Source organism: Pseudopodoces humilis, chromosome 1 (genome assembly GCF_049639895.1).
Source record: "Pseudopodoces humilis isolate 2021_Gansu_Grassland_sample_001 chromosome 1, ASM4963989v1, whole genome shotgun sequence".
Classification (NCBI taxonomy): Eukaryota; Metazoa; Chordata; class Aves; order Passeriformes; family Paridae; genus Pseudopodoces; species Pseudopodoces humilis.
In genome coordinates, this window is record NC_142200.1 from 69,079,973 (window position 1) to 69,103,746 (window position 23,774).

The 23,774-nt window shown below is 40.0% G+C and overlaps 1 protein-coding gene across 7 annotated transcripts in view; it reads right to left on the minus strand.

Moving 5' to 3' along the window:
- Positions 1-511: 511 nt before the first annotated feature.
- VWC2 (von Willebrand factor C domain containing 2) overlaps positions 512-23,774 on the minus strand; it is a 57,712-nt gene continuing 34,449 nt past the window's right edge. For 4 of the 7 annotated variants that reach the window (XM_088058270.1, XM_088058267.1, XM_088058261.1 and 1 more), the window contains one exon: positions 513-967. In XM_088058270.1, coding sequence (XP_087914396.1) covers positions 816-967 — 152 coding nt within the window. In that variant the 3' untranslated portion in view covers positions 513-815. Of the gene's footprint in view, positions 968-23,774 lie in introns of all 7 variants that reach the window. The other 3 variants (XM_005527847.3, XM_088058274.1, XR_015773006.1) reach the window with 2 other exon arrangements.

The window sequence follows — 23,774 nt, forward strand, 5'->3', positions numbered from 1 at the left end:
TTGGTGATGCCATGTTATGTCACAGAAATATTTGCCCTGCTGATAAATTTTATGTCTGAAATTAATATTAAGAATTGAATTTCTCTGAATAATTTTTTATAGCAGCAGCTATGAGAGACCAGTTTCATATTACCCACTGTTCCAAGTTATCTTGGCTGTGGAGCAGGAGACAGGAGCACAAGTAAAACTAAGATATGGAGCTGACTCACCTCTATATTGTAGCCCATTTATGTTCATAAATGAACACATGTTCTCTGAAAGCCTATTCTTCTCCTCTTTTTTCCAAAAACAGAGAATGTCAAAGTTTTGTCATGCGCTATCTCTTGCCTGCCCCAATAAACTCAAAATAAGCAACAGAAAGAAACAAAAACAAACCCAAAACAAAACCAAGAGACACACAAGAAAACCCTTATATAGTGAAACTGGAACAGAAATATAATGTTTTAGCCATGGTACATATATATGAGAGAAGAGGCAATGATACAGTACTTCAATCTGTATTGTCTATATAAAACATTTATTTTTAAGCTCTATAATGGTATTATAGAAATACATAGAATATTTTATAGTGTATTTTAGTGTACTTACTCTGAAAATAACACATTTAAGACAGGTATTCTTATGTACAAACGTTTTAAATATATGCACTTTTTTGCCTTGCAATATTATGTTACTTTGAAAAACAAAATATCAGTATTTTACTCGTTCCTCCTTGCCAGAATCTTCTCATCTGGATTTCCCTGCATCATCTTGGGTTCTCAGCACTGTGGGATATTTTATAAAAAACACAAAAAGTCCGTAGATGTGTAGATTTCCTATATTTGCTTGCATTCATGTCTAGTGCACATTGCTTGCCGTTCAATCCTCCAAGTGCCTTCTTCGTAAGTACAGTGACATATAGTGCATTCATCAGTTTTCACCTCCCGGCCTGCTGGAATGACAAGGGTTTCTGCAAAACAGTTTGGGCCTGAAAGAAGGAGAGAGTTCATTATGTGACACCAACAGCACACTGCAATGCAGCCTAGCATGGTCCTAGACCTGGGCATGGAAAATCTATTGAGAAGTGAGTAATGCCGGGCACATTAAACAAACATTGGCATCATGCAAAAGCCATAAAAGCAGCAAAGAATGCAAGGACCCAGCCCACCACAGTGGCTGGATGTTTCTGGTACAGATTGTCTCTGCCCTCCGTGCAGGAAGGTGCAATAAAAATGCAACTGTGACAGAGACCTGGGCACACCCTGATGGTGAAGATGGACATGGACTGAAGCCAGAGAAAATACCAGCTGTTGATAATTCATCAATGCTACTGTAAGCTACTAGGGAGCCACTTATACATTTATTACTTTTTTCCTGCTGGAAGCGAGCATTTTAGTTTCTGTAGTAATCATAGTATCACATTAGTTTATCTTCCCTTTCATGAGAAAATAGTCTATTTCCCGCAGAGTGTAATAGCTTCGGCCTCTTCTGAATAAGGACACTTTTCATGTATAAAATGAAATAAAAATGACTTTTATGTAAGTCAGCAAGTCTACAAACACCTCTTTTCATAGTACACTGAAATAACTTCATTTCCAAGGATGAGACAGAGAAAAACCCACCAGGACAACGTTCAGAAGACCAATCTGGTTCTTTCAAAAAGCAGAAGGCTGCAAGGGCTGTATTATCTATATTTCTGCCTAAAAATAAGTCTATTTCTGCCTTGAAAATCCACATGCACTTGCAGAGCAGCATTAAACCCTCCAACCACATATATATCCACTGTCATGCCCCCAGTGGAACTCAGCCCCTCCATTCAATGAGCACAAATAGCAGCTGCTCAGGCACAGCCTGGCCACTTCACAGCACTTTGGCACCACTGTCATCAGGGCAGGATTTGTAGGAAGAACCAGGATACACTGATCTGACACTGCTGAAATTCCAAAAGGCTATGGATGCACAAAACCCTTGTTGACTGCCAGCCTGTCTGCCATACTCAGATGGGCTCAGTCTTCCATTGCTGAGGGTTTAGTCCAAGACCTGCACCAAAGAGCATGGCTTCTTTTTTTGCGGGAAATGTAGCCCACCTCCTGGGCTGCGCATTTTAAAGCACAAACAAAATAGTTCACAAATCAGTTTTAGCAATTACCTCATAGAAACAGGTTATGTCTTTGTGTGCACACAACAGCCTGAGAATCAGATGCCAAATTGGCCATAAAGCAAGCCTTTCCTCACTGAAGAGTTACATCTAGAAGAGTTCTGCAAGACCTGCACAAATTTGCTTCCCCAAGTTGTACTCCTTAATGCTTTGAATATTTAAACCCATACTTCGTTTTCATAGAATAATAGACTGTAGAATCATTAAGGTTGGAAAAGACCTCTAAGGTCCCTGAGTCCAACTGTTAACCTAGCACTATTGTGTTCACCACTAAACCATATCCCCAGGTGTCACAACCTTTTGAACACTTCCAGGGGTAGTGATTCCACCACTTCCCTGGGCAGCCTGTTCTAGTTTTGGAACTGACTGTTGGCAATTATCTCCAACATGTGGCTTCTTCCACAATTTTGGGTGACTTCCTGCCCATTTGGATGCATAAAGTACTGCAAAATACAGCATATCTCATCTAAAATCACCTGCTTTACTATCCTAATGTTACTGTGATACTTCTCTGTTTTCTTTCCATCTGTCTGTCCATGCAAAATATTACGAGCTGGAAACACTGGAAGGAGGACTTTCAGGGTGGAAGGAATGCTCCTGGGCCCCCACTGCACACTTGGAGGTGCCCTGGGTTTCAGCCAAGGTAAAGCAGAGTTAACCACGCTGTCCTCAGTGGAACTTTTTAAAAAATATTTGAATGCTGAGCTGTATACTTCTGTTTCTGTGAAATACAGTATTCTTCTTTCACCTAATAAAGTTTCATCCCAAAATGAGTTCACCTGCACATTAGGTTAAGACACCTGAATGTTTTGCTGGACTGTAATAGCCCCATGATTTACAAAGCTATATGATATAAAGAGTTAAAATATTAAAATCAGAATCTACTTTCCATGGAGAATTTGTATGAAACCTACAAGACCATTTGAAATTTAAACACTATTTAAAAGGCACCATAGGAAAAAAAGTGATGTGAATCCCCTGTACAGGATTTACTTTATTCTGGAAAAGTAAATGTTATAGGTGGTTATAGAAACCAACTGGGGAATGAAGTAAAAACGGTGCAACACACATGATATTATTCACTCGGATTCAGAATGTAAAAGCCTCCAGTCACTATTAGCAACACTTCATTGTCATGTGTGATGAGTCCTTTTTACACCAGAAAGTTATTTAATGTAAATATTCAACAAGTCAGACCTCAACTGTTAAACTATTTTATATGGGGGTAAGTAATTGCTTTGGTAAATCTACAGAAGAGCAATAACCACCTACCTGAGAAAGGGACCTGAAAAAAAAAATGGCAGCAACAAATGTTTTAGTACCATGGAACTTTTCCTTAGAAAATTGCCCACTTTCTGGTTCTGCATTTGCACCCATCATTACTGTAAGTGCAAATCTTACATAGCACTTAAGCTGACAACAGTCAGCTGGCATCCTTGCCCTCACCTTTTTCTCTGCAATATCACACACAGCATTGTGGGTAATGTTACAGAAAAGGTCATGAATGAAAAGGCTGAACTGACTGGATTACTGCAACATCATGCACATAAATGTCAGTGCAATACAGTGTCCAAACAAGGGAAAATAATTCCACAACTCTCCTTTTAATACTTCTCCAAACTGTTAGACTTCTAGGGGAAATAACTCTGAGCTTCACCCCAAACCCTTCAATTTTGAAGCTGTATTAACTTGTCCTCACTCGTGGTGTCCAGTGGCTCCCTTCCCACAAAGCAGGGAATGCTCATCCCTTTCCTCTTCCTCTGAGGAGCAGACAAAGGACACAGACTTACATGGCTGGACTGATGAGACCAGCCTGCAGTGAAGGGGTATAGGTGGGACTGCACTGTTGGGGACCCTTGGTGAAGGGCTGCTCTGGCTACCTGCAGCTCTTCCCTGGCCCCTGCCTGTCACACAGTCACAGAATATTCTAAGTTGGAAGAGACCCACAAGAATCATCAGGTCCAGTTGGAGGGACAGTGATGATTCTCTGCCTATCTAAAAGGACAGTAGGGAAACTGAGGAATTGAGGATTTTGAACAGACAGTGGGAAGGCCAGGAGGCACAGAAGGCACACAAAGGCCGGTTTTAAAAGCTGAAGAGTGCCTTTTTCTCAGTCTCCCTTTGGAGAGGGAGGTCCTTCACATTCAGATTGGATGAGCTGCCCCAATAGCAAGGCACTTGCTGAAACTACTGCTTTATTTAAAACTGGGCAGTTTATATTGATTTAGCAAGACTCGCAAAAGGTAAGCTATTTTTGAGTTAAGTTTGCTAAATTACCTGACTTAGCACATGAAAAAGCATTTCCAAGTAAATTGGCTGTTCCAACCCCACAGCAGTGGTGGGCTTTCTCACTAGGTGCTGCTGCTGCAGGAGCAATGAATTTGTTCTCCTTGCTCTACAAAGGAGGTTGACTGCTTTCTGAGCTCCTTCTTGGCTCCACCACTCCTCTGCCCAAATTCAGCACCTGGTACTTGCTTGGTGCAGCACTAGCTGGTTTGCTCTGTAGTATAAACTTCCTGGCCCCAGCTACGTACACTTAAATAGCACCAAGGCAGTCAGTGGTGCTGCACTTCTCTACAGCAGATGAAGATCTTTCCATATCACCTTAAATCTGGCAGAAAATTCATTATGATATATTGTATCAATTCTGAGTGCAGCTTGAAATCTACCACTACTTGTTTGTTTTCTTAAAGTATTCAACTGGTGCTGTCAGACTCCACTTGAGCCATACCATGATTGTATCAGCCCAGATTTCTTTCCCAGGGCTAAGGCACTGTTGCTGCCACTGCAGCAATGTATCAAAGCAGCAAGTTCAGTGCAAATCCTCAGCTCTCACACTGAGCACCAGATTGGCATGCAGCTCTTGGCTTCCCTGCATCTGAAACAGAGAATCCTAGTTTCCAAAAGCAACATTTTAACTGGATCTAAAGAACTAAGAAGACAGATCCAGGTAGTTAATTCATTGAACAATTATGAAGAGATCCTCATCTTGGAAACACTTAAAAACTCAAAAAATTTCAAAATATTATTGGGGTAATGCTGCTAATGTAATTTTTTTAAAAAATCATTTCACTGGTCCTGTGGAAAGTTTCTAATTACTTATATGCTATGCTTCAGTGTTGAAAAAGGAAACAATCTAATTAAAATGCAATTTTTTTTTATCTTGGAAGGAAAAAACTGATGCCAATTCTCAGCAGAGAATTCCCAAGCCACTCACCTGCAGAGGTACCTGTAACCTTGACAACCTCAGAAGTGCCTCTCTGAAACTACTCTTCCCCTCCTTCCACAAAACCAAACCTGTTACGGAGCTGTTCCCATTTCTTCTTCCTCCTGCCCTTGCTTTTGTATGGGCACATGTTCCGATAAGTTAAAAAATATGAGATACAGCAATTTGATAAATCACAATTTAATCAACTGTTTTCATAATGTGTTAAACCGAATCACGGACAGAGAAATCTGTTCAACTGCAAGTTAATGTGCTTGCCTGGAGAATAAGTCATAGCAGATGCCAACTAAAACGACAGTGACAACCTCTGTAATACAACACTTTGATGTAAGACTGCTTTGGGCTCTGGTCTGCACTAAACTTCCTCACAGCTGCCTTTCTAATAGCTCCTTGCAGGAATCAAACAGGCCACTTCCAAGGCACCTGATGGCAGTCCCATCTACCCTGACAGTTTTCTGGCATTCATCACTGGCATCATTCATTTTGGCATCATTCACGTGGTATTAGACCACTCTGTAAAATTACAATTAATCTGTAACCTCAATATTTCGTTTATCCCCTTAGTTTTATTTACTCTTATTTCATTTGTCATGGAGACAGTTCCAACGGTTACAACCTGAAAAGAGAGGTCTTATACTTTGCCCTGGAAGTGTTGAAAAACATGACAACATACAAGAAGCTGGGTGAGATCAAAGGTCCACCTGCACCTGCACCAGCCAGAAGGAGATATATAGGGAAGTATACAGGGACAGAGCAAGCACACATATCCAGCTTCCAGCACTGAATAGGAGATTTGGTTAATGGCTTCTCCTTGCTGAGTTAGTGGAGTTAATGGATGTAGTTAAAAGGTTACTTTATCATTAACCTCTCCAACATCTTGCTGAACTCAGATAAACAGAATTTGGTTGCAAGGAAGTCCACAGCCATTGTACACAGGGTAGAAAAATTTTCTTTTGTTGTTTACCCACTACCTAAACTTGGTATTTCAAAATCCCCATAGTGGAAGAGGTGGTAACAACCATCTCCACCTTTGTCATGCTGTTCATGATCTTATTGACCTGTATCATGCTTCCCTTCTGTCCCACTACCTCACCTGCTGCAAGTTGAGGAAGCCAGTTCTGTACTCTCACTGTCCCTGCTGACCTCCCCACATATCCCCCAGTTCTGCTACCTCTTTTTGGGGATGTGAGGACCTGTGTACCACACACAAATTGTAGAAACATCATGGATCTATACAGTAGCACAGTAATATTCCTTGTTTCGTTTCCTATTTTCCTCCTACTTCCTGACATTTGCCTTTCTGTTGTGACTACTGATGAAAAAGTTGAGCTGATGTTTCCATTACACTTACAAATTTTACATCAGATAGAAATCTTACAGAAACAAATGTATCATTGCACTCAAGTAAAATCTGCTGCTATCTGTGTTACATAAAAGTTTCACTGTCCAGAAATGCTACTTGACAGTCTTCCATGTACAGCAAGAGTGTTTTTGTTGCTCAGTTATTTCAGGAACGTGCTGGAGAAAGCAAAGCCTTCCTTCTCATGTCTCAGATCTTTCTTCTGACATTTCGAGACTTTCTTCATTGCAGATGCCAGGGAGACTAATGGAACACTGAGCTGAAAAATTTAGCCAACTACCTGCCTGCATTTTAAGCTGTCTACTGCTGCAGATGACCTGTGATGCCACAATACAAAGCCAAAGACATTTTGGAAGTTACACTGGGGAGCAAGGACAACTGAGGACCAAACCACAGACAGATGCTAGTGCCTGCCTCCCAGTGCACAGCAACACAAAGTCCGTTCTGACCTGTCTGTATATTTGAGATGAGTTTTGAAATATGCTAATGTGGCATGGTAAGACATTAAAATAAGGCTGCTGTGCCACACAGTACTGCAACAGAAAGATTTCTGAGACACAAGCATTATCTCCCTCACCCCTCTCAAATCTAATCACTTTCTCCTGTAATGGTATCAGTACCTACTTTGTGTCCTTCCAATCTCTAATCTCTTCTAAGGGGTCTGTATCTCCCTGACTTGATTTTGTTTCGCACTCACATGGATGTGTGTGTATATCACATCTATCTTCTGTGAAATGTCAGCTCAGAAGATAAAGCATGAAAAGCAGCTGGCAAAAGGAGTCTGTGACTAGGATTACAGCAGACTCTCATGCTCTCCCAAAAATAAGTTCATCACCCCTGCTACTGTCATGATTCTGACCTCTCCTAATCCATCAAAATCTTTTACTTGCCTCAGTACCTCTGGACACAACTGAACCAAGTCCAAAAGAGAGTTTTCAATTACAGAAGAAGGATTCAGGCAAACCCATTTTTAAAAGTAATTTGAGACCATGAAAAATCACGTACTATTTCCATAGTTAATCAATGCTTTAAGAGACTGGCAGCCAGAGAACCACAGTATATATCCTAACAGACTTCCTGTAAATGTGTGTATATATATGTATTATATGGAAAAGCAGCATAAAAGTATATCCATTTTGTGCTATCTCCTAGCTGCTATTGTAAGTAACAAAAAAGCAGTGGGTGCAATATGCAACCTTCCATGAAAGCATTTTTTTTTTTCATGCTAGACAGAGCTTTGGTGATTTTAAGAATAATAAAACCCCTCCTGTTAGGGCCATATTTTGTTAGATGCATAGAGAAATGACAGATTAGAAGAAACAACTTAAAATAACATTTTGTCAACTAATTTAGAAGGATGTGTACAGCAGTGTCAGCTGTGAATGGACAGATAGGAGAGAGCCCAAGGAAGCTCTTCTGTAACTAAGCAAGGTGACCATGTCTTTAGTGGCACTGCTGTGAAAAAGTGGGTATCAAAGCTCTGGCACTTGCTGTAGCCTAGGTGTGCCTGTGTGTGTGTATATGGTTTAATCCAGAACATAAACCAGCTATAATCTGCTTAAGAGCTGAGTTTTAATGTTCTGCTGATGAGACTTGCAAGCCCTGTTTACGACCATGTTATGTTTTACTTTTTCATTTATCACGTGTGAACAGCTCTGCTAATGAACATTTTATTTGGGCTCCAGTTCTAGAAATTGCAGTAGTGTCCAAAAAGATCCACAGAACATGAAACAATGAAACACAGCCACTGGACTGATCTTTTTCATCACTGCTTCTTCCCTGTTCTGATTCTCCATCACCTTGCACATCACTTGACGGTGATGATAGCAACCCTGGAATGACAATGCCAAATACTACTGAAACCACTGACAATGCCAATAGTTACCACCACCAAAATGGGCTGCACAGCTTTGCACAGACATAAATGGCTTGCAGGAAAGGGATGGTCTGCAACCTGCCATTGCTACCATCTCCTTAGGTTCTCAGGCGTATCCAGTGAGCAGCATTTCAGATCTATGCTTTTTGTGTTCTGAATACAAAGAAGCAAAGGAGCATCGAACACCACACAATCCAATACCACAGGAGCCAAAAGAAAGCCTGAAGCATAAAAGGGCCCTATTAAACATGAGGTTTGACTGTCATAAAAATAAACTGCATCAAACAACATCCTTTATCAGAGAAAATACAGAAAGACTCAAATAGGCTACTTAAAATTATTTTCAAAGGTCCTATGACTTGTTAAAGGACATTGTATGCCATCCAGGAAGAGCACCAATTAGACATGAGCTGAACACTGTGGGTATCTCACAGAAAATTACATAAAAACTTAGAAGCCAACAAGCTGTGCATCGATTTTAGGCTCACCTTTCTTGCAAGTCTGTCACAACCCAGATGATTAGGAAATTAAAGACATCAGGCTTGAATGTATGAAGAAAAATCATGTCAGATGCCTGAGATAACAAAGAATCACAGCAATATTTATGTTGGAAAAGATCTTTAAGATCATTGAGTCCATATGTTAAACAAGTGCTGCCAGGTCTACCACTAAACCATGTCCCCAAGTGCCACATCCACATACTTAATGAATGCTTTCAGGCATGGTGACTCCATTGTTTCCCTGGGAAGCCTGATCCAATGCCTGACCACCCCTTCTATAAAGATTTTTTTTTTTTAATATCCAGTCTAAATCTCTCCTGATCCAACTTGAGGCTACTACCTCTCATCCTGTCACTTGTTACTTGGGAGAAGTGACCTGAACTTGGCTGCAACCTCCTTCCAGGTAGTTTTAGAGAGCAACAAGGTCTCCTTATTAGCCTCCTTTCCCTCAGGCTGAACAACCCCAGCTCCCTCAGCCAGTCTTCATATGACATGCACTCCCTACACTGCTGTTCTCTGGACATGCTCCAGCATATCAGTGTCCTTGCAGTGAGGGACCCAGAACTGGACACAAGATTTAAGGTGTGACCCCAGTGCTTTGCCCTGGGTACACCAGTAGTGACCAGCTGCCAGCTGGAGGTAACTCCATTCACCAGCACTCACTCGGTCTGCTCATCCAGCTGCTTTCTTTACCAAGTGAACAGTGAACCAGTCCAAACCATGAGCAGCCAATTTTGCCAGGAGAATGCTGTGGGAGAAACAGGAACTCTTAGGGGCTGTCCCTGCCTGTTGGGCCCAGTAACACCTGCAGAAAGCTGCCTGCCTGCACTCCCTTTAGCTCTCTCTCTGCTTCCCCCTGCACCATCCAGACCGGGCTGTGAACCAGCCTGGGCTAAAGCCAGCCTGGAAGAGGGGAGGGTGGCTTGGTCTGGGTCATGAGCTGTGGCACAGCATTCTGCAGAGATGCTTACAATGGAGTGGAGACCAGGGATTGTGTGGGAATAGCACTGGCTACCTTGGAAATTACTTCTGAAGCCCAGGGAGGGCAGTCATGTCTAAGAAAACAAACTGAATCATTGCTAATTTTTCCCTCTGTTACAGAAACTGCAGAAGCATTGCCAGGCACTGCATGGACTGGCAACAGTGATGGGGCAGTCTGTGGGATGCAGGGGGTTAAATGCCTGCCTGTCTGAGCACTTGTAGCATGGGAGCTTAAAAACCCTGCTGCTTAGGCTATCAGGGAAAAATCCTTCCCTTTCTTAAGCTGTTTATTCATCCCAGTGACCCTACTGGGCTTGGCAGGATAACGGGCAGCCTGGTGAAAACCTGCTTGTTGTACTTGATAGCTTGAAATGTATCTTTTCCCATCTTTCAGTTGTGATTTCCCCCCCAGCTTCTCTTTCTCCTAATTGTTTACCTGGAGTCAAGTTACCATGGTTACTGAAGTTTTTCTCCTCAGCCCCACGGCAAGAGGCCGGATAGAGTAAAGAGAGGACCCCGCTGGCATTTCCAGCTGCTTGAAGTTTCTTTAGCCCAAGAGAACCCTTCTTTCTAATACGGAAGTTTGTAACTCTGTTTTTCCTGTCCCAGAATGCCTCTGAGCTATGGAATCTGAGAGGGCATGCTTACCTTGCCTTCCCTTTCTTTCCCCCCTGTGTTGCCAGGAAACCAGCCTCACCCCTCTCTCCCCCTCTGCCCCTCTGTGGAGAATACTCCTACACCTTTGTGGGCATTTGAAGAAGTTAGTGTCTGTTATTTCTTATCTTGGTGTGTTAACCTTGATTTGTAGAAAGTTTGTAAGGTGTACTAACTGAGAAAAATAATTGGTTCTCTCTCTGATGTTCCCTCCCTCCGAGAAACCCTGTTAAAAGAGACCCCCCAGACCCCTAATCCTTTGTCTCTCGTCCTTTGGATTCCCCTTAACAGAAATAAACTGTGGAATGCAAACCAGAGAGAGAGTCCCCCCCTGATTTCTTTACTCACTCTATAGACTTGGATTCTTGAAGAAAATCAGTGAACCCCACAAACATATGCTGGCTCGAAACTCGAGTGAAGAGAAACCTCATCACTGAGCTAGCCGGGCCACACTCGAGAAGATCGAGTCACCTGCTCAGCACAAAAACATCTTCTTTGCACTGGGAAACATCAGCTTATTCTTCAGGTTGTTATAGATACATATTATTGGCTTTTCAAAAATATTGAAATGAATGTCATGTATATGATGTTGGAAAACTTTGATGTATTAATATGGTTTCTTCTATTTCTGTTATTGATAGAACTTAGAAATAGTGGTATAATATATATATATATATGTGTATATATATATATATATATATATGTGTGTGTGTGTTAGGCTGTGGCATGGTATTAAAATAAAAAAAACCTGCTTTGGTTCATATAGCCCAGAAACTGAAAAGATAATCAGAAACCCCCCGGCATTCTTAAATTATCTTACCCAGATGAAGACGGCAATGACCAGTGCTCCAAGGGAGGAATTTATTGAACCTCTGCTATCAGGGAGTGTGAGCCTCAACAGAGCCAAGAAGATTGATCTGTGGGTGAGGGGGCAAGTAGGGGCTAAACAAAGGAACATCTAAAACTTAAGAGGAATGTTTGAATCATATATAAGAATTTATGAATTTGTAGTAGGGTTCTGTTTTTAAGGACAATCCTTTGTTAGTAAGGTGTGCTCTCTTGGCTGAATGCTGAGGCACCCAGCCATAATTTTACATTTTACTTTATTTCTCCTAATTTTATCTCCTAATTGTCTTTCTATTAAACTTTTAAAATTTTATATAAAAAATATGTGAACCTAGTTTTTCACATGATTAAGGAAGCCATGTGAAATGCCTTTGTTGAAAGATCCTCAAAAAGTTTTCCTAAAAGCTGTTAAGCAAATTTAAAAAAGATTCTACTCTTCCAAGAGTACATGATACAGGCCTCAGAGATTTGCTGCAAACACTGTAACCAAAAGCACATTTTAATTAGCCAAAACACTGCAGCACTGGTGGGCTGTAGTGTCTACCAGTTAGGTTAGTTACATCACTGAGAAGCGGTCAGTAACTTAGGCAAAAATGCACATACAGTCAGGATTTTATCTGTCTTGAAACACAGGCTAAATGCAGGATACTAATGAAGAATAAGATTTAGAGAATTATTTTGGGAAAATCCCTGAAGATTTCAATTAGATCAAAAGCTAAAGTGGTACCAAAATACAGTATAAATCTGCTTGAGCAATGAAGCAGAATCTAAATCAATATATTTTTCCAGTCACTATAAATCACTGGGGATTGAGAATATAATATGTGAGGATGGCCAGTGGCTACCTACTACTAGAAGGAATTATTCAATCAAACCGACAAAACAACATCAGTCAAGCATCAGCCATTTTTTCACCACATTCATGCACTGAATACAGTTAAACCAGAGGTTATCTTTCTTACTGGGAATGATTTATACCAAAATCTTAAATGTAGTATCATTCAAGTCCTGACAGACTGTCACAGCAGTGACAACTCTCCCAGTTACACAGTCCCCTTGCAAGTTCAGGTATTTTATAAAGGCTTGGTTTGGCTTTTTGTTGTTATTTTGTGTTTTGTGTCATCATTACTGAGATCCTTTGGGCTTTGTTTTGGTTTTTTTTTGGTTTTAGTTATGATCTTAGGGGCTTGCATTCACAGACAGATTTCTAGCCACTCTTCATTAGAGCTGATTTGTTCTGGTTGTAGGTGTACAGATGTCCTTAGCATGCCTCTCTTTAGGTAATCTGCTGCTGAAGTGATACACACCAATGAGAAAAAGGTGTCAACACTGAAGGAGCTGCAGTTTGGGATCTCGGACACCAGTGTAACCCTCTCATACAGACAAGCTGTAAGCAAAGCTGACCGCTACAGAAAGAGGAAACAGAAGTTAAGACTCTTAAAGGGAATAAAGTTTGTGCAGTAACAGAAATAAGTGGTCTGTCATATCTGAACTCCTCAGCTTTGTACTAGATTTTAGCCCTGTGGCATTTTCTTGATTGTATCTATGATTTTGTGCTTATTTTATCAATTTCCTTTGAGTTACGAAAGGTAAGTACCCAGCCAAGACCAATACCAGCACAATTTTTATTTAAAACATTAAAAAACCCCAAACAGTTCCACAAAGGATATTCTTCAATATATACTGATCACCACCTTTCTCTCTTCTACCTTTCTCATTTAGAATGTTTCCAATAATTGTCCTCCTAACCAGAAAAACAGTACCCCTTCTTACAGGAACAGAAGTGTCAGGAATCTGTGCCAAAGAATGAATTACAACTGTCAACATGTCATGCATTGTTTTAAAATACAATGAATTCTAACCATGTCCTTTGCTGTGCATTTTTATCTTCACTGACTGAAATAAAAAGCTGTCCTTGTGAAAAACAGGTGTAATGCATGGGAACCAGAACAGGAAAATTAAGAACCTGTTTAGTCACCAGTCTTAACATATTACTTCTATAGGTGTGAAAATTTACAAAAATATATAGTTGTAATAGCTAATTGTTTTAGTATCATGCAATTACTATGTGAATATACCTGTAAAAAACTGAGTTGTTATGTTTTCCTGAGGAAAAAATTCCTTAGCAGCTAGCTTTAAGATGCACCTAAGTTACTTCACAACTGAGAAAAATAACCGTATTTTTATGAGCAAAAGAGAGGCCATGCTTTGCCCTCCATGCTACTCAATCAATAATTCCAGCTTTTTATCCCCTTTAACCATTTTTCCCTGGTGGTTATGAAACACAGCCCTGACACAGCTTGCTTTGGAAAGACTGCATTTTGTACCCATGGAGGAAACTGAATTCAAAATCACAGGAAAATGTCTCTGTGAGACCATGCTCTTCCTGCCCCTGGTACCCCAAGCAGGGTTCCCTGAGTAGCCCTGCTCCCATGGCTGGCTAGGTTGCAGTCTGGGAAAAGCTTGGCATCAATCCCTGCTCTAGCACACTGATTCTGGACAGACACAGTTCTGGGGATAGGCACCCAGCTTTGCCACCTAAAAATGAGGGATCTGGTCCAAGCCAGCCGCCTACAGACTCCGTATATGGAGGGAAAGGAAGAGGCACCTCTGGGGACAAGTCCCTGTACATCCTGCAGACAGGTGCTGCCACAGCTGCTCATTAGTCTTGGCCTGCAGTTGAACTCTTCACCAGCACGCAGGCATCCTCCTCACATTTCAGTCCTATTTCTCACATGGGCTCCTCATATCACTCTCTTACCTCATCAAGGTCTTTCACAGAATACTGAGTGAGATGATAAACCAACACCATTTAGATGAAAGAAAGACTCAGGATAGGAAAGGGTGCATCAAATATTCATTATTATGTTGATCAGAAACTGTCAACAAGTCAGAGCTGAAAATTTGAGCCACCATTCCCGAGGAGACTTCACACACCACTTAGTCGCATACTCTACACGTCTAAAGCCAGCTTTTAAGAAATACAACCAGATATTACGTAAATCTTAATATATTAAGTTGCAACATGAAAATCTGTCACTACCTGAAGTTAATTTCCTCTTATTTCCATTTGCATCACCCTCACAAAACTCATAAATCAAAAACTATCTAAACAGGGATGCCTTGGAGTAGGAAGAGTGGGAAACCAGAGGATGGATGGGTGATTCATTGCAAAAGCAAAAGATTAGGAAGCCACTGGTGTTGGAAAAACCAAATTAGTGTGATTTCAAGCAGGAAGAAAAAAGGAAGAAAGCAGACAGGGTGACTGGCAAAATTATTTTAAGGAATCAACTTTTTGTTGAGATGGGAAGACAGATGGTTTGAAGTGAGAGACATGAATCATGATAGGAGAACCAGCTTTGTTAAATGTAAGGATTGCCTCTGTGAGTTAAACAAATCCTTTCATCCAAGAGAAGTGCAGCAGCACAGAAATTGCATGTCACTCACAGGGGCACACATAAAACGACACGCAGTACCCCCAAAAAATCTTCTACATAACATCACTCAGCTCCTTCACTTTTAGAGTATTAAACAGCATTTATTTTCCCATGTGCTGCATAGCAAGAACACCATTTGATAGTGCAGTGCTCTTCTCCCATGATGTTGTTAGTGCAGGCTCTTTCTTTCCTTTATACAGGTGTGAGAAATTGGGCAGAGCCCAGCAGACAGCACAACCCCCTTGGAGCACACAGATCTTTGGCTTCCTGGACATATGCCAGCTGGGCCAGGGGCTAGTAAAAGAAACAGAGGAAGGATGATAAGCTCTATATTCCGTTTAGCATTCCCATGGCAACTTGTTAAGGTATCAATGGATTGAGTCTGCATATTTAGCCACCAACACTAACATCACTATTTTGGCTGTTTTTGGAAGATTCAACAGTTCATCCCAGTCACACAGCAGGATACAGACACCTTCAAAAAACACCAGGGCTCATGTAGAGCCCTCTGGTTTTATCCAATGCAAATCCACAATCTAAGAAGCCAACATTTGTATAATGGAGCTTGTAAAGATGTCTGCTCTTCTAAGGAGAGACAAGATATTCCTGTTCACAGAAGTAACCATCAAGCTCCTGCAAAGTTGCTCAGGGAAAAGTAAGAAATCAGATCAGGCCTTTCATTAAATTAATAGTCCAGAAAACTCTGTAAAAAATCAGATTGGATTCCAGAAAGGGCCCCCAAGATGGCCAAATTGGCATTAGGAACCTGGGCTGATTTCTAGAACTTTCTTTCCCTTTTTTTTCCCTAACATGTAAACCTCTGGAGCAGTTACTGAGACATGAAAACCAGTCTTTGTATTTACAGTAATAGAATTATTGTAAACCTAATCTCAACTATTTCCACATAGTATATGCTGCTTCTTGTAAAATTATCTCCAAAGGCAATTATGGAAATAAAAGTTCTCGAGGAAAACAGCTGGTGCTTTTATGTTTATCTGAAAGCTATGTTTGTTTTTTCCTAGGCAAAACCAAAGCATTATGCAACTGTAAATGATTCCCAAGACTTTTTGAACTGATTTTTTTGAAACTCAGATTAGTGCACTAGAAAAAGAGTAATAAAATAGTACAAAAGTGGTAAAACGAAAAATTAAATTTTACTTTTCTAATGAAGTTGTTACTCCAGAATGTCCTACAACCAACAATTAAACACTTATATGATTATAGTGATACCTACTCAATCTGTCTTGGGGGTATTCTTCTACTCTTTGGTGATAAAAATGATCACTGCTCAACTGCTGTATACACAGCGTAAGTGTAAAGAAGACTTGAGAAGTTTGTGTCAAGTAGAAGTTATTAGTTTCAGGAACCTCCCTAGAAGACAAAACTAAATTAAAATTAGAAGCTCTTAATTACAGAGTACGTAGGAGTGTTGTAAAACAAGTGAGATTCAGAGATGTGGAAAGGAGATGTTTCCTGCAGAAGAACTGATATCCTAGCAAAGGAATGATATAAGCCCAAGCGGAAGAAAACAGCAGATCTTCTAAATCGCTCCCTTTTGCAAGGTGAGGCTCATTCCTGTCTCACTGTAGGGTTTAACTTGCAATTACTTCCTTTGCACTTGATACCATAACCATTAATAGCATGATAGGTACTTGTAAAGTCTACAACCACTACTGGATTAGTAATTTATTTTCTGATTCTTTATTTCAAGTCTGTATGTAATTTATGCATGTGCAATTGAAATCCATGTATTAACATGCATAAAAAATTAATTCTGTAAGGAATCTTTGTGGAATAAAAGCTGTGTAACAAAAGCTATCCTTTCAAGAGAGCAGAGATAATTGGTCAGGACAGAAGGATAATCACAAAAAAAACCTCCAAACCAAAAACCAAAACTCCGCAACAGTTTTTAAAGGAAATCTTGACAGCAACACTGTGAATAAGACCACGTAAACGCTTTAAAATAGACTAAATCACTTGGGAATAGAAACTTTTATATAGAATATGTATCATTCCAGGCACATTACATCGAGGAATAAAACACATGAAGAAGTCTCTTTCTCTCAATTCCTCATGATCATCAACTGATTTCTACTGTATTAGGAACACTACTGCAGGTAAAAACATCTAGTGGCAGGGCAAAATAATAATACAGCTGTAAACATGAGATTCCATGAGGGACTCATATGCCAACAGGTCTCTTTCAAACATCTCTTCAAAATGCCAGTAATAAAATCCAAGGTTAAATACATCTTCATCTTTGATTGTGCTGCAAACACCAGAACTGTCAAAGTTCTGAAAAAAAAAAACAACCTGAAAAACTGAAACTAAGTCAAAATACCCTAATCATGCTTAAATAATTAGATTGATAAATTTAGATTTCAGATTTTGAGCCTTCTTGGCACATTATGTCATTTTTTTCCTCTGGGCACAAAATCTTATCAAGTAAAACACCTCTATACCTGAAATTATGAGATTGATATTTCAGCTAGTTATGGCATATTTAGTCTTACTGAATAAAATCATGTTGTCAAGTAATGACTGAATACAGATGCTGACAAAGCAGAAAGGGTGAAACTCTTAAAATAGGATAAAATGGCAGCTATAACGGAAGGCAGGAAGAAAAACTTTGCTTTTTGGTATTTCCCCTCCTTAACTTTCACTTCTTTTCAAAGTGGAACTCCTAAAAGCTGCACTCAGTCACTTATTTTCCCCCAATAACCAATGTGTTGTGGGTTCTCCCTGCAGATGGCATTGCTTTTAAAAGATCATTTCTAACACAGGTTTCTGGTTAAAAGACAGATTCCACTTACAGGATGTTGAAAAGTGAGAAAAAATGTCTAAAGGAGAGGGCTAGCCTGCCTAGCCATATCTGACCACATTTGACTCCCATTACAGGCAGAACACCTACGGCTTTGTTTCTTATTCATTTGCTTAGTGTTTAGAGAAAGATTTTAAGAAAAACTTCAACCTTCACCACATTTATTTTTCCCCCTTAAGATACAGTCCTGCCAGGTGTTCAGTTTCCCTACGTGAGCTGTGTGAAAGGATTGTAGAAAGACTGTACAGGGAATTAAACATATAGACTTAGAAGAGAGCACCTTGGCCATACTGCAGTAGAGAGTAATGGGATTGGTAAAAAAAAATCATGGAAAAATAAGAAAGTAAGGAAATTAAAGAATCTGCAAGGTTCCCACGTAGAGATGTGCAAGTCTGCATGTTAAGGAAACCAGGCCCAAGGCACTAAAAAGATTTCAAAAGAGGTCATGCAATATAAATAAAACTTAAAAGCACTTTTTCTTCCTCCAGCAATCATGGCATGAGCACATCACATCTAAACAAGTTTTCTCAAATGTACCCCACTGGCAAGTCTTTATGTGCTATAGCCCCCAGTATCACCCTTAGGACACTACTTTTTTTACTACCCAAGTCCCTCACCTGCCATGTACACACAAGTACAATCTGTAAGAAATTTTCCTACCTTCTAATAAAATTTATTATGATAAAATAAAATTACAGAAAGCAAAAATCTCCAAGTTCTCATTCCATTTATCCTTCTGTCTTTACCTCTAGTCTTCCCATCTCCTTCTGCTCCAATCACATTTACCTTGCTTCCTTTCTTGCCCTTAACTCCTCCTGATTTCTGAGACAGCTGCACGACCCCATCTGCTGTGCAGAAGCACCACTTCATGTTGCCTGTTCAAGCACAGACAGCAGACCTGACCAGAAAGATGCATGGCACCACAGACAGGCACCACAAGTGTTCCCTTGTGCACATTCACTTCAGGAATTCCACACCCTGGTGAGGGATTTGCTTCTCCTCATAGTTCATTAGAGTAGTGCCTCTTGCACTAATTCACCCACGTATCTCCTGATCTCCTGCAGAACGTGGATAAAAAAGCTGGTCCTGACATCTTGGCTATCACTAACATTCTGAGGTATATTCAAGGTAGATCAAAAATACTGCAACCACTTTGGTGCTTTTGAACAGCTACTGTATGTTTGCATCTTTCAGGACTTTTTTCTGGACTTTTTTCCCCCAGCAAAAATCAAAGAGCCTTATTAGGATCCTAGCAGAAATCTAGAAGAATAATTGCCTCTTGTGTTTTTTATGACAGGTTCAGGTTCTTGAAAATTTCCATGTTTCTAATACAGGCTAGTCATTGTCTTAAATTATAGCCCTGGGGTAATACAGAGCTTCTGCATATAATTTATTTTCAATCAGTAACATTTTCTTTTAAAGATTTACCCAATATGTAGCATATTGAAAACCTTGAAAAAGTTTAAATTGTTTCTTTTTACTCATCCAATATGCTGTGTCACTTTGCAGTTGCGGGGGTGCCTTGCTGCACGAGTTTTTCCCCTACAGCTGTTTCATAGATTGAGCTGCTAAATTAAGCACAGAATGCTACTGACCATCCACATTTTTCATCATTGTTTTCCTCTGTATTCTGATAGACTTTTCTAAACCATCAAAAACCTAAAGATTCCTTACAGGTTTTAAGAAAAGAAGTTCCATGTGCAACTCCAACACAAAACTCCGATGTTACATTGCTGGAAACTGCTGTCTTCATGCACCTGTGTACACACGCATACAAACCTAACTCCAAAGTAGTTCAAGTGAACTGAGGACTCAAATCTCCTTTCCCAAAAAGAATTAAATTGAGGAGACACAGCGAATAATTATGGGCACTTGGGCACTTATAATCTATGCTTTTAGTATATTATAGATGTATTTATTTGGAAGTTCCCAAATTCATACTTTTAGAATAATGGTACTTGCAGAAAGCATAGGCCAAGCAGACTGCAAAGCACCTTTCAGAGCATTAATAGCAGCCTGTGAAATTTCAAGGAGGGGACAAACAGACGCCTGTCATCTTCTAATAGATATACTTCAAGGTTATTTTGGCATAGATTTAATGCACATAAGAAATCAAAATATGTGATCAGTCAGAGCCCGAAGACCATGTGGCTAAAGCAGCCTGGCCTCCTGCAGACCTCTGGTGCAGCATGGGCAGCGCTGATCATTCCAAAGACCAAACAAGATGCCAGAATTAGAACAAATCTATACACTCAGCCAAATAAGACTCAGGACAAATGGAGGGAAGGTGTTTCTTTTAAAGAACTTTGGAAGGAGGGGAGAACAGAACAAACTGGCTTCCCAAACTCATGCCATGAAAATTTTTTTACTTCACTAAAATGTTATATATGGCTAAGATAATTCAAAACCTGATCAGTTTCTAACAGGAACACACCCTGGTGCTTGTCATGATAATTTCTATATGCATTTGAAACTTTCATTTGCAAAGAACTTATCAAGTCAAATAAACTCTACCAAATCTTTGCAAAGTAAGAATATATTGGAGTCACAATTAAAAGTGCCACTTTGAAGAAATACTGCTCTACTCCCTACCAACATCTGTCAATAAATAGATCAGTCTTAGATGATAAAGTAACTTCTGTTGTTGATTCTGTGTTTGGGTGGCAAACACACTCAAACGACTACGAAATTTAGTATGTGCAATATGAAATGAAGCACCTATGCACAAACACATAGACAGAGGACCAGAATGGAAGGCAACTGAAAAGCATGAACAATTGCTTAAACGAAAATTATGTATTATAGTAATATTAAATGCTCCAGCAGAGACCCTAATCGTGATACAATGTACTACTGTATAATGAAACTTGTTCTGCTGTAATTCACATTCAAGCAAGAAAAAATAGATGAGGGAAGAGAGATTTTCATTCTCATAATTTTAAACATAAGGAAGTTCTAAAATCTTTTTTTTCAAGGTCATGAGGAAACTCTGTGTCAAAGCAAAAGTTTGTATGAATATGTTTAGTGATGTTCATAGCATGTGAAAATTGAGCCAGATCCATGGTTGCTCTACACCAGATTACCTCCATGGTCTTTGAAGTATGAGCTTGAATGACTTGTATTCATAGGGCCTGGCCAACAATGCAGACCAGTGCTACTTTGCTGTAAAGTAGTTAACTATAGGATCATGAATGAGGGGGAGAATTTAATCTTGAAGAAGATCTTGAAGGCAAGACTAAGGTTTCATCATATAGCAAACACCTTTGCAAATAGAAATTAAGCAAAGCTGTGTCCTGCCTGAGGGAGATAAACCCCTGTGTGTAGGTGCAATGATGCCTAACTGGTACAGGGAGAGCAGCACAGACACAAAGCCTGGCACAGTGGGAAATGTCCGATGCAGAGAGACTTTTTTGTACTATAGCTTGGGGAGAACAATTGGATGAGCCTTTGAAATGGATCAGGGTAAGACACACAATGGCCAGGTCTGCGATTAAAAACATTTCTGAAACATCATCTGAAACTGACTCAAACATGAGTCTACACCAGACCCAGCTTGCAAGTTCTTCAGAGACCTGTGTGTGCCAAGAGTGTCCCCCAGTCCTTCCCAGTGATCAGTGTTCCTGAAATGGAGGAGCCAGGTTGGGATTCATGGTAGGCAAGAAGCTAGAGAAATCTGAACTAAACCATGGAAACATGCAGGGGCCCCAGGGAGCTCCCACAGGGCAAAGGGGTGGTTGATGACACGGAGACTACACAATAGACCAGCTTCTGCACCCATCATCTTTCTGCACAGCCCAGAAGAAAGGTCCAGGATAAGCACTGAGTCTTCCAAACCATCCTAGTGTTGAGGAAGCATTTGGACAATTTGGACCACCACAGAAACAAGCATGGCTTGCAGGCTGGCTAACCTCAGCTCTGCCCTCAGCAGCTGCAGGCAGGATTTTCAGATAATTCTTCCAGCATCTACAGCTGAAAATTCTCATCTGAGATTTTTGTCTCACTAGTACATATATTTCAAAACACTAAACCTCCGAAGCCCTGATTTTATTATTAGAATAATTTTCTGCAAATTCTCCAAACATGTACCATTTGATTTTTTAAGAAACTTCCACAAAAAATTACTCCCCTCCCCCCATCAGAGCTTTACACTGCCTGCATAAATTACATTAATTCTACAAAGAGAGACAAGAGTTTAGTGGAAAAGCAGTCATCTATCAGAACTCATCATTGGACATGCTGGACTAGCATTTGTCTCTCAGGTCCTGCTCCCTCAACAGGTGATGCAAAAAGGCGCAGATGCCAAATCATTTTAGCAGCTGACTATAAGGAAAAAAAAAAGGCTTTTGGAAACATGTTTGTTTGAAGGATTAAAAGAGAAAGATTATTTTAAGGATTAGAAGTCAAACAGTAGGAAGTATGAAACAGTCTCACATACTTTAATATTGCATTACTGCATTAGTCCAGGTATGGGGTCAGGGACTTTTAAAACTTGTAAGAAATTTTACCCAGCTAGAGGTGTAATTAAATACAGCTGGAGAACACACTTAAAAAGTGCCTCAAGGACTGCTCTTGGATGCATGAGTTTTGTCCATCTTGCTCACAACAAAGAACTTGTCCAAGTACTTTCAGGAAAACACAACCAGGGATCACTCTGCTCCTCAGGCCCAGCTGGCACTCTTTGTTCTCCACAGTGTACCAGCCTGTAACCTCAAATTGCTGCTCTGTGCTGATCATACTCCAACAACAACAATAGACAGAATGAATTTCCTTGTAATGGAAAAAAATTGTACTGAGAGCCAGTGTCCTTCAGCCTCATGCTCTTCTACTAATAGCTAGGGGCTTCGCTAAAAAAGAAAGATTTTGTGCCATTAAAAAAAAATGAAAAAAAGCTGATTGACATGTGTCATATATTATTCCACAGCTACATTCTCAACAAAATTTTCCAAACATGTAGGACACTACAAGTCACACTACAGAAGACTCAAGTTTCAGCTTGTGACAGGACATAACTTCATGGAATATTCTTAAGTAAGTTGCACAGATCTGTATCTAAAGTGGAATTTCAGCTCCTGACAATACTTTAAATTAAGGAGATACTAGTGAATAAGAATGTTGTTATCATTTTGGGAATTTACACAGACATATCACAGGTTTTTGGCTATCAAAGAACTTTTCAAAGACTGCCGTGGGACATGTTGTACTGAACAATCCCAGAGCACAGATGCATATTGACCCTGTATTTAATAACTGAAAAGATCAGAGATATTGATTTTCATTACTATTATTTCTTATTATTTCAGTTTATTTAAACTCTTTTAATCTCAACCTATAGGTTTTACCTTTTTTATGATTCTCCTTCCCAGCCCACTGGGGGCAGGGGCGGGGAAGGAAGTCAGTGCACAACTGCATGGTGCTTGCTACCAGCTGGGGTTAAAACACAAGAGAAGCAAACAGCTGCAGCTTACAGTAATAGAGGTCAAAAACTATCATCTCATCAACATTTGAAGGCTCATGAACTGGTGGGTCAAGGAAAATTAGCTTAACTTATGTAACAACATAAAGGAGCTGCAAAACAAGTTTCTCCGTGTCTTTGATGAGTTCTTCCAGCTAAACAAAGACAAAAAAAGATCCTCCTCAAAACCCCTCTATACCACAAATTACTTTGATTGTGCTTCATCCTACACCTAGCAGACCCAATTTAGTCCCCATATTAGTGCACACAATGCTTGGACTCTTTGGTGATCTAACATGTCCAGGATACCAGAAATTTGGAACATGCAACACAAATTAACCAAAAATCAATCACGTTGTTAATATATGGAATCAAAATCTTCACAGCATTAACAGACCAAAATGCCTTTTTGGTGTGATAATCAATCGGTGCACTTGCAGGCAAAGAAAACTAGGAAATCTACACAGGGACAAATATTTATTAG